The sequence below is a fragment of the Chiloscyllium punctatum genome, chromosome 26 (genome assembly GCF_047496795.1).
Source record: "Chiloscyllium punctatum isolate Juve2018m chromosome 26, sChiPun1.3, whole genome shotgun sequence".
In the NCBI taxonomy this organism is placed as follows: Eukaryota; Metazoa; Chordata; class Chondrichthyes; order Orectolobiformes; family Hemiscylliidae; genus Chiloscyllium; species Chiloscyllium punctatum.
This window is the reverse complement of record NC_092764.1, coordinates 13,860,316-13,872,622: the sequence shown is the minus strand read 5'-3', so window position 1 is coordinate 13,872,622 and position 12,307 is coordinate 13,860,316. Positions and strand designations below refer to the sequence as shown.

Genomic DNA, 12,307 nt, shown 5'->3' with positions numbered 1-12,307 from the left:
CTTCCAAAAGGAACGTGAACCTGTGGAATTCACAACCCCAGACTGTGGTGGACACTGGGGCATTGAATATATTCGAGGAGCAAGAAGACATTTTAAAATTACTAACGGGTTTAAAGGGTCACAGGAAACAGGAAGGAAAGTGGAGTTAAGGTCGAGCTGAGATCAGCCATGATCACATTAAATGGCAAAGCAAGTTTGCAGAGCTGAATTACCCACTCTCTCTTCATTGGTTTCAGGAACCCTTCTTTACCACATCCGAAACGTTAACTGATTTCTCTCCACAGATGCTGCCAGTCCAGCTGAGCTTTTCCAGCAATTTCTGTTTTTGTTTCTGCATTTAGATGTTGCATTGCTATGGATGAGTTCCCTGTTCCGGCTAGAGGTGGAGTTGCCTAAGAACGCAGCCAAGAAGTAAAGGTGGCTAGGATACCTTAGTTCAGACAGCATCTAATTACTAACCTTAGTGATCACGGGCTAAGCCCCACTCTCTGCAACTGGATCCTCAGTTTCTTGACCCACAGGCCACAATCAGTGAAGACTGGGGACAATGTTTCATCCTCACTAATACTCAACACTGGAGCCCCCCAGGGGTGCATACTCAGCCCCCCTACTGTTCTCACTGTATACTCACAACTGCGTCACCAAATACTAGACTAATGGTTCGCTGATGACACCACCGTAGTCGGTCGAATCTCAGATGGTCACGAAACAGACTGTCAGGAGGCTGAAGACCTGAGAAAATGGTGCACTGAAAACAACCTCGCTCTCAAAGCCGGTAAAACCAAGGAACTCATTATTGACTTTCGGCAGGATGTTACTCATGCCCCCCCCTACACATTAACGGCACAAAGGTGGAACGAGTGGAGAGTGTCAAGCTACTGGGAGTGGTCATGCACAAGTTTTCTTGAACTTTTCATGTGAACGTACTGGTTACAAAGGCCCAACAATGTCTCTTCTTCCTCAGACAGCTGAGGAAATTTGGTATGACGGTGAATACCCTTGCCAACTTTTATAGGTGCGCCATTGAGAGCATTCTGTCTAGATGTTATCACTACCTGGTATGGCAACTTAACCATTCAAGATCGGAGACAGTTCCAGAGAGTGATGAATTCGGCACGGACAAGCACAAAGGCCAAACTCCCATCTAAAGAATCCATCTACCAGGCTCGCTGTCAAGGAAAGGCCGCCAGCATTCTTAAAGATCCATCCCACCCTGGAAATGCTTTTCTCCAACCTCGACCATCGGGGAGAAGGTACAGAAGCCTGAACACACTCACCAGCCGGTTTCAAAACAGTTTCTACCCTATTGTTGTTAGAATACTGAATGGACTCTGAAACTCTTAACATTTGCCTGTACCTGTGTTTTTGTTTTTGCTGCTGTTTACCTATTATTTTATTATCTATGCTACTTAACTCTGCGATCTGCCTGTATTGCTCGCAAGACAAAGCATTTCACTGTGCCTCTGTACACGTGACAATAAATTAAATTCAAGGGATTGTATCAAAACATATGTCTGGAACAAACACTAATTCCTTCAATTGAGGAACAGGTGGACAGGACATTCAGCTCCCTGCTCTTTGGGGGATTTGGCTGCTGCATTTACCTCCCACTTTCAAAGCAAAAAGCTTTTAAATTAGATTAGATTAGATTACTTACAGTGTGGAAACAGGCGCTTCGGCCCAACAAGTCCACACCGCCCCGCCGAAGCGCAACCCACCCATACTCCTACATCTACCCCTTACCTAACACTACGGGCAATTTAGCATGGCCAATTCACCTGACCTGCACATCTTTGGACTGTGGGAGGAAACCGGAGAAAACCCACATGATGCAATATTGTTGACTTTAAAATCACCCTAGTGCAGTATGTATAAATTCCTATCCTAAACAGAAACAGGGGTCATATACTGACACAGCACTGCCATTTAACAGATTGATTATTAATGCTTGCACCAAATTAAAGACTGCTGCAGCTTATTGAGTTTTGAGAAGATTTGTAGCTCAGGTTGAGGTTCTGGATGTAAGTTTGCTCGCTGAGCTGAAAGGTTCAGCATATGCCTTACTGGCATAAACTTCACTAAAGAGGAGAAAAACAACAACAAACTGCCATTCCTAGATGTCACAGTAGAGCGAACAGTCAATGGGCAACTTCAAACCAGCGTCTACAGGAAAACACCACGTACCGACCAAATACTGAACTACAGAAGCAGTCATCCCAACATCCACAAACGAAGCTGCATCAGAACATTTTTCAACAGGCCAATACACACTGCAGCACAGAGGAATTACGCAGAGCAGAGGAAAACCATCTATACTATGTCTTCAAAAAGAATGGGTACCCAATGAACACAGTCCGTGACTTCTCAGCAACGAACCCAAACAAGCAGACAAAACACGTCCAGAAATCCTAGCCACTCTCCCCTGCATCAAAGAAATCTCAGAAATGACTGCCAGACTACTTAGATCTCTTGACATCATGGTATTCCACAAACCCACCAACACACTAAAACAGCAGCTAATGAACTTGAAAGACCCTACACAGACAATGAGCAAAACTAATGTCATTTACAAAATACTGTGCAAGGACTGTAACAAACACTACTTTGGACAAACAGGCAGAAAACTAGCCACCAGGATACATGAACGTCAACTAGCCACAAAACAACATGACCCACTCTCACTAGTATCCTTACATACAGATAAGGAAGGAAACCACTTCAACTGGGACAACACATCCATCTTAGGACAAGCCAAACAGAGACATGCACAAGAATTCCTAGAAGCATGGCATTCCAACTGGAACTCTATCAACAAACACAGAGTTAGACCCCATCTACCACCCCTGAGAAAAAGAACATAAAATGACATCACCACAGGAAATAACATCATCAATCCAAAGAAACCCAAACATATAAATAGAAAGCAGGAATCATGTACAGTGCTTCACTTGGAGGCCCACTGAAGATGTTACCTAGTAGGGTGACAAAACGTCTGGAAATGTACTTCAAGCTCAGCAAGCAAATCTACATCCATTGCTGCAGCTATCTAGAAAAATGACCCAGGTCTAGACAATTCAGAAGTTAACATGGTTTCTAACTTTATCGTATCCAGCAGACCCTGAATGCTATTGAGTCCATGAGATCAGATCTGTGGTGCTTTTCTTTCACATTAGGTTCATGGTGGCCAGGTCAGAATTTGATATCCATCCCGAAGTACACTCAAACTGAGGTGCTTGCTAAGCCATTTCAGAAGACAGTGGAGTCACATGTAGGTCAGACTGAGAGAGTGTGGCAAGTTTCCATCCACAACAGAGCATTAGTGAAGGGGATCAGTTTTCACAACAACTGGTGACATTACAGAGACCAGCTTTCAATTCCTTTGGCTGGCGTGTCGGGATTTGAACCCATGTCCTCATAGCATAAATCTGTGTCTCTGCAAAGCTTGGCCAATGACAGTACAGATACGCCATCACCTCCTGAACAGTAATGGAGGCTGCAGAAATCACTTGTGACCACATATAAGGGGCTTTCCCATCCTCTGCCAGTGTTAGAGGGATGGCTAGCAGCAGAACGAGGGACATTTCCCTACAACACCACCTTCCCAGTGAAAACATTGAAGTCTGCAGGCATGTCCCAGGGTCACAGCCTGTGTTCCCTCATTCTCTTCAGGGCTGCGCAGCCTGTGGACAGCAGCGATTGACCAATAGGCTGGTCCTTGTGCTGACAGCAATCGCCATGCACACAGCATCAGGATGGCTGCACACAAGCAGCTTACAAGGTACATTGGTCACAGCCCTATACAGCACCAAGACAACGCACTAAAACAGAAGTCAACCAGTGACAGCAACTCTGGATTTGGCAGATGAGCAATTGCCACCAGTAGGTCCAATAGATTTTTTTTTATCATTCACAGGGCCTGGTGTCACTGGCTGGGCTAACATTTATTGTCCATCCCTAATTGCCCAGAGGGCAGTTAAGAATCAACCACATCATTGTGGGTCTGGAGTCACATGTAGGCCAGACCAGGTAATGAAGGCAGTTTCCTTCCCTAAAGGATATTAGTGACCCAGATGGGGTATTCTGAAATTGTCAGCATTTCACAGTCACCATTAGGGTTCAGAATTCCAGACGTCTATTGAATTCAAGTTCCATCATCTGCCGTGATGCGATTTCAACTCAGGAAACTGAGAAGTTGGGGTGAGCTTTGAGGTGAGCATGGGAGCCAGGCTGTCTGCTTTATTGGGGGCAGAGTGTGGAAGAGGAACAAGCAGAACAAGGGAAGGAGTCAGCAGCACTGGCTCCTGTTAATGGCATTAACAGCCTGGTCAGTGGAATATTTAATTCAATGACACTCAGCAGCAGCTTCATTTGTGCCTTTTCCAAAGTGAGCTGCATGCACTTTGTTTCAGTCAGTTCTATAAAAGATGACCTCACCCGGTCTTTTCCCTCCTCAAAAACCAACCCACCTGCTGGAGATTGCCAACAATTTCTCACGCTCTTAACTTGAAATCTTTTATAGTCAGCTCAAAGATCATGACTCATTCACCATTCACCACAAAGACTTCATTCGCTCTTACAATACTTTGCTTTTAAAAGGTTGCTTTAATACATCTGGAATTATTTAATAGCAAAATCCTGAGGGTCTCTTGAACAGCATTCAAGATCAAGGACAGGAAGAGTCGATGGGTTGAGGTATTCCTGGGATATTCCGCAGCTCGGGAGATTCCCCTGCATGAGGGCTCCTCCTTGTCCCTATTGTGCGTTTGGTGCATAATCTGAGTGTTTGCTAATCCATAATCTGCTCCATTCTACCGACAATCCTCTCCTCCATCACATACCTTTGGAACGGCAGTGAATATCCTCAGGCCGTGCATGGCCTGGATTTCATCTTTTAATGCCTGTTTTTAAGTAAAAAGGAGAAAAGGGGAACTTGCAGTTATAAAGCATCTTCCACAGCCTTGAGATGCCCCAAAACATTTCACAGCAAACAAAGCATATTTGACATGTAGTCACAAAGGAAAACATGATAGCGAACTTGAACATAATGAGGCTGGACAAACAACAACTTGATGACAAACAAATGATCTGTCTTTGTGGTGCTGGGAGGTAGCTACTGTCCAAGATGCCACAATTGTCCTCACAACAGTTGGACACAGGATCCTGAGGTACTAACAGGAGCTGGTTGGCCCTCTGCTTAATATCTCAGCATCTCTGACAGTGTAGATCTCATCTACTGCACTGGGAGGGTCAACCCAGAGTATATGAAGAAGTCTTGAAACTGGACCAATTACTTTCCAACTCAGAGGTAAGTGTGCTATTGACTGAGCCACAGTTGTTACTTTAAAGGCAGTGTCAGTGTCATGGAACAAAACTTGGCTTTATCTAAAGCAGGACATCCTTTTCATCCATTCCTCAATCAGAGGGAACAGAATGGGTGGGATTCTCCAATCCAGACACAGACCGATACTGTCCAAAGCTCTGCAGTAAGGCATATCCAGTCTCAATGTCAAAGCAGTGTTTGCCTCCCCTAGTGTGACATTAGTAATGTATAGAACAGTGTCAATTGTGATCAGTGAAGATCTGCATCCAGATCCCATGAAGGCAGCAGCACAGAGTCAGGATATCATTGTAGCTTGTACAGAACAAAGACTCCAGAATGTATATATCTGCAATGTGCTTAGATGGACAGATGGATAATTTCATTTAAAAAATCAGCCAGGCAGTTGGGACAGCCCTGACAAGAAGGGGTGACATAGGAGTAGCAGTGTGAAAGAATCCTGGCTCAGAGAATCAGTCAAATCAGTATGCTGGGAGATTAGGAATAGCAACGTTCACAACACAATTGATGGTAAGGATAAATATTTGGCAGGAGACGAGTTAACTCCCCATCTCTTCCTCAAAACAACGCCGTGGGATTCCAAACACTCACTTAGGAAAGTAGACAGTGTGTCAATTCAACCTCTCATCTGAAAGACTGTGTGTGAGACAGTGCACAACACCCTCAGAACTGCACTGGAGTGTCAGCCTGGATAATGTGCTGTTAAGCATCTGGAGGGAGATTTGAGCACGAGTTCCTGATTCAGTGGAAAATATTTTCTCACTGGCATCACTAAGAAATAATACCTCAAGTCTTTACTGACATTGTGCACCCCGGAACATCGACTAGATCAATAACTGTGATCTAATGACAATTTCACATATTCTTCAGCCATTTCATAGAATCCCAGAACCGTCACGATGCAAAAGGGGGCCATAAGGACTTAGTGCCATTCTCCTGACTTCTCCCTAGATTTTTTCACATTCTTTCTGTACATACCATCCAACGCCCTCTTGAATCTCTCAGTTTACTGTGTGTCCATACTTCCACTGTCAGTAAACTCCAGACCCAATAAAGCATTGCTTCATATCTCAGTTGCTATGTTTGCAAACCACTTTTAGTCTCAGTCCTCATGTTTTAGGAGCAGGATTAGTTCCTCCCTATTTACACTATCCAGATCTCTTAGCATTTCTCAAACGAGCCAACCTCTCAGCCATCTTCCCCTTTAAGAAGGACAGTCCTAGCATCTCTAATCCCTACAATAACTGAAATTTCTCATCCTTGGAAACACTTGTGCAAATCTTTCACCAATGAGTTCAGATCCTTCCCACAATGTGGCACTCAAACTGTACTCAATACACTAGCTGAGGTCTAATAAGTGTTATTTCAGTTCAGCATTATCTCCTTGCTCTTGTGCTCTATGCTTCTAAGAATAAAGCTCAAGATACCATATGTTTTCCTCACTGTTCTCTCCACTGGTCCTGCCATCTTCAGTGATCTGCACATATATACTTCCAGGTCCCTCTGCTCCTGCAACCCCTTAAGGTTGGTCCACTGTTTTATATTGGCTGACTATCAAAATGCTTCAGCGATTCTACAAAGGAACACCCCTTTGATGGGCTGATCAGTGCCCCTCATGTCAAGGTGGGCTGCCTCCAGTGAACACAAGGATGTGGGGTGGGAGAAAGAGGGCTGTTGTAGGACAGAAGAAGAGCGAAAGTGAAAAACCTTTTGCCACTCAGATGCTAACAATAAAAAAATCAGTTAGCAGCACTACAGTGGTACTCTGCACTATGTAGAAATTATGCCAAAACAAGTGTTGATAAAAAAATGGTTTTACATGCATTTGGAAATTATCAGGTCTTGTGAGGGGAGGGGAGTTTGCCTCTGAATTTAGGTTAAGTGGGAAATTAATGTGGTTTAATGCTAAGCTAGATGCCTCTTGCCTCTGCTCCATTTAGCAAAGACGACAAAACTGCCAGTACCTGATTAATCATCTGGTGTTGCTGGACAACACGTTTTCCTTTAAATTCCACTGATTCAATGTGCACTTCATACATGGCCCCACAACCTCCTGTGGGACAGAAAAAAATCATATTTAGTGGCGTGTAGATCACCACAACAGGCTTAATTAAAAGAACAAAATAATTTTAGGCAAGGCCTCATCACTCAGTATACCTGGAGTTACATAAGTAACAGAGTGTGACTGTGGGTGCCTTCATTCCTACACTTATTCACAAGCCTGTACATTGTAAAAAGTTTTTAAAAACTGGCAAATTCAGCAGTTACTGCCCATCCCTCACTATTCTTCTGATGCGAAGGCATTCTCACAGATCTTTGAGATGGAGGTTTGAGATTCTGACCCTGTGACATATTTCCAAGTCAGGAAGGTGTGCAAGATCAGGAACTGTTGTGCCTACTCTGCCCTAGTTCCTATTGATAGGAGAGGTCATGAGTCATAACATACAAGTTGATTAGTATAACAAATTGCTTGGCTTATGTCCAGAATTAAACATTTTCCACGGACAGAATGTGGTGCCACCGACATCAGCCATGTCTTGGAACAGCAAACTGTCTGGACACCGTGATTTAAAGGACTACAAATACATGGATAAGGGGGAGAGCAAGGGCTACAAATTCTCCAGAGGCACCCAAAGTCCTTTCCCAGTTTTTTTTTATCCAGAAAGAGTCCTGTCAACTCAAACTATAAGGTTACAGGTGAATAGCTCTGATCTGTAATAATGTCCTTAGAAATGCAGTAGTTATAAGTATATCTTAAGAGTCCAGATCCATAAAACTGCAACTATCACCCAGGTGGGAATTCACACGGATAGCTTTCTAATGCTGAACCCCTGAAAATCAGTTAAATCCCTTTGCTTCTCAGCCAGTTAATTCTTGCTATTGGTAAAAATGTTGCAAGTATCTATAAAAACCTGAAAGAACTGAGGATGCTGTTTTTGCTGCAAGTGTATATACTTGACAAGTAGATCAATGCTGAGGCAGGAGTGACACTGGGAGTAAGTTTTATAGTGGACAGCACAAAGCTGAACCTGATCATACTTTGTAGTAACTCCGTCTTGTCTCAAGGATTGTCATTTCAATCTTTCCCTTATTTTAACAATCGTTTCACCTTTTCTTTGCAAATATTGCTCAGTGAATTATAGTAAGAAACAAATGCAAAGGACAATCCAGAGTCAATCATTCCTCTGCATGTTCCACTGTAGGCTGTGGTCACGATTATCACTGTTAGACAGTGCCCCAAATACAATTCCTCCCTCAGCTGACACCCTCAACAGTTCTTTTATCTCATACCAATCCCACCACAAAGCAAAGAAAAACAATTACAGTCTGTCTGCTGGTCTGCCTTATTTATTCAAAGTTTGAATGCAGCCTCACTAGGATTCGAGTGAACAGAAGGCTCTCCAGTGTACCATTTGAGATGTCTACTGTCCATACACAGACCGGAAGAGCGCTGGGCGAAGACAAGAAAACATAAAAATCTAGTCCAACACCCTCTCCCCTCCGTGCCCTTGTAATTTCTAGTCAAGGCACTTAGATTGGCAGCAACTTCTTTGGAAGGTTTTTGCATTTTCCCACAGTGACTGAGGTCAATTCAGCATCACAGCCTGAAGTGGTCTCCTCAATGCCTTTTGCGTGGAGATCAGTGCAGCGATTGCAGAGATTGAAGATCAAAACCTTACCACAGTCTTAACCTGCTGGCTTATCCATGGCTGGTGTTAAAAACATTGGCACCAGTCCTTCAAAAGGCCATGTTCAGGGTAAAACTAAAACTGGACACACACAGACATCCCAAACCTCGTGCTAAATTTCCCTCTTTCCCTGCTGCCCTTTGGAACTTTTTTTCCTAAATCTCAACATTGTTAAAAGCAACATTGGCCAGTTTTTCCAATCATCTGTTCACTCCCAGAAAGTTAGCACACACTGTGCAAGTCGGTTGTTACTTGCCTGATATATCCACAACTTTAATCGCTGAAGCATGCGGAAATTTACTTTTTAAAATGTCTGTAATCCGGACCTCGCCATTGGTCTGTGCTGACAAACTTCTTCTTAGTGTGTTGGAGAGTGCCAGTGTCTAAAAGCAAAGGAACAGCAGTTAACAAATTCTGTTCAGAGATGCTAGAGCACTCATTGGTTATTCACTGATCTACAAACATTAGGTACAAACTTCTTGAGTCTCGCTCCCCATTTAACTAGTGTGAGAAAGATCGGTATTGCCATTTAATTTTCCCATCTCTAGCTTTGCAGTCCTGAATGCCCACATTGACCTCATAGCGCCAGAGACTCAGGTTCGATTCCAGCCTCGGGCGACTGTGTGTGGAGTTTGCACGTTCTCCCCATATCTGCATGAGTGCTCTAGGTGAATTGGCCATGCTAAATTGCCCTATAGCATTCAGGGATGTGTAGGTTGGATGCATCAGTCGGGGGAAAACGCAGAGTAACAGGGGAACAGGTTACTCTTCTGAGGGTCAGTGTGGACTTGCTGGGCTGAAAGGCCTGTTGCCACACTGTCGGGATTCTAATTTGAATAAAAAAGGGCCTGGTGAGAGGAGGATTGGGTAAGGACAAGTTGTTTTAAGTCCTAGAATTGTTGAACTCGATGCTGAGTCCAGAAGACTCAAGAGTTCCTAAGCAGGAAGTGAGGTGCTGTTCTTCCGACTGGAGGTGAGCTCCACTAGAGCACTGCAACAAACCTGGGACAGAGATGTTGGCCAGGAACAAAGTGGTGAGTTGAAGTGGGAAGCCTTGTCACACAACCCATTGTTAGCTAACAATGAAATCCATTCTGATGATCATCCGTGAACACGTTAGCTCAAAAGTTTAAAATCATTTCTCCTTGTTCTGCATTTTCTGACCAGAAGGAAGTTGTTCCCTGTTCAGGTCATTGTTTCCTTTAATTATCTTCAGACCCTCATCTGTGGCAGGAGGAGGATAAAAGAAGAGGGAGGAAGTTACAAATAGAAGGGATGTAAAGGCATGGGGGTGCCAGGGAGGATGGAGGGGGAGTGGTGTGCAACTTGCACAGTAGGATGAGAATTTTACAACGGGGGCTTTTTCAAAGTGGCAACCCAAACAGGTCAGTGAACAAACGGGTGAGGAATCATAGCACTCAGTGGTAGGACTTGGGCAGCAGGGTTGGGCACATTGAGTTTACAAAGGATGGAAAACAAGATGCCACAAATGTCAAATTTTCAAGTAAAAATAACGTGAAGGAGCAAAAACCAGGGACGTGATATAACTCAGCGTGATTACACATTCTAAATTAAAATGTTTAGTTTTAATAAGTGAAGGGAAACAAAAAATTTGTGCAAATTACACAGAGTGCAATTACTTCTCAGTGAAACATATCAGAGTTTTGCACTAAAAACTAAGCACTGTGGATGCTGTAACTCTTTAAAAAAAACAGAAATTGTTGGAGAAACTCAGCAGGTGTGACTGAGAAAGGAGGTTAACATTTCGGGTCCAGTGACTTGAAGAAAGGTCATTGGGCTAAAACATTGAGATTGCTTTCTCTGCACAGATGCTACCAGACTTACTGAGTTTCTCCAGCAATTTCTGTTGACCAGAGGTTTTGTTGTGATAGTGAACAGGATAGTTTTGAAACCAATGGCTCCCAGTGCTATCCACCTCCCCTCAGTCGGATCCTCTCCTCTCTCAAAAGGGTCATACACTCAAATAGCACGGGAACAGACCCTTCAGCCCGACCAGGAAATGCCGAACATAATCCCAAACTAACCTAGTCCCACTTGCCTCTTCCTGGTCCATATCATAGGAACACTGAAGGTAGGAAGAGGAGGCCATTCGAACATGCTCTCCCATTCATCACAATCATGGCTGATCGTCCAAATCAATACTCTAATCCGGCATTACACCCCATAACCTGTGATCACATTCACCCCAAATGTTGTATCGATCCATCTCTTGTGTATCAACCCAAATGTCTTTTAAACGTAATTGGACCCACATCTGCCACTTCCTCAGGAAGATCATTCCACACACGGAGCACCCACTGCATTAAAAAAAATTGCCTCTCATGTCTTTCATAAATCTCACTTGAGTCATCTTTAAAAATGTGCTCGTTAATCCTTAAATTCCCCCCACCCCAGGGTAAAGGCAATCACCGTCAACCAGAGACTTTATCAAAGAGAGAGTTAGCACCCTCTCCTCCGCCACACACACCCCGCTCTCTTTACATTTCCCCCAACCCACACATCCCGTTCTGTCCCCCTCCCCGGTCTCTGTCCCCCCTCCCCCACATCACCCTCTCTCTGGCCCCCCTCCCCCACACTCCCCTCTCTCTGTCCCCCCCCACCCCCAACCCCTCCTCTCTCTGTGCCCCCACTCCCTCCTCTCTCTCTCTATCCCCCCTCCCACACACCCCACTCTCTCTGTCCCAACCCCTACTCTCACTATCCCCCTCCCACACACACCCCTCTCGCTGTCGCCCCACCCCCCCCTCACGCCCCCTCCCTCCCTCCCCCCAACCCCCCTCTACCCCCCAACCGCCCCCTCTCTCGCCCCCCATCACCCTCCCCCCACATCCCCCCTCTCTCCCCCCCAACCCCCCCTCTCACCCCCCCACCCTCCCTCCCCCACATCCCCCCTCTCTCCCCCCATGCCCCCTCCCATCCACCACCCCCCTCCCTCCCTACAACTCCTCTCTCCACCCCCACCCCCCTCTCCCCCCATCCACCCTCTCTCTCCCCCCATGCCCCCTCCCATCCACCACCCCCCTCCCTCCCTACAACTCCTCTCTCCACCCCCACCCCCCTCTCCCCCCATCCCCCCCCCTCTCTCCCCCCCCACATCCCCCCCCGTCTCTCCCCCCCCACATCCCCCCCCTCTCTCCCCCCACATCCCCCCCCTCTCTCCCCCCACTTTCTCACCCCCTCACATCCCCCCCTCTCTTCCCCCCCCAACATCCCCCCCTCTCTCTCTCCCACCCCATCCCCCCCACTCTCTCCCCCCTCC

General features: G+C 45.5%; 1 protein-coding gene across 1 annotated transcript in view; it reads right to left on the bottom strand.

The window, feature by feature from the left end:
- Positions 1–4,582: 4,582 nt before the first annotated feature.
- The window catches only part of bola3 (bolA family member 3), an 8,074-nt gene continuing 349 nt past the window's right edge, over positions 4,583–12,307 (bottom strand). Inside the window, exons 2-4 of the mRNA XM_072595851.1 lie at positions 9,284–9,410; positions 7,303–7,391; positions 4,583–4,898 (exon numbers count right to left, since the gene is read on the bottom strand). Of these exons, the coding sequence (XP_072451952.1) occupies positions 4,809–4,898; positions 7,303–7,391; positions 9,284–9,410 (306 nt within the window). The 3' untranslated portion in view covers positions 4,583–4,808. The remainder of the gene's footprint in view (positions 4,899–7,302; positions 7,392–9,283; positions 9,411–12,307) is intronic.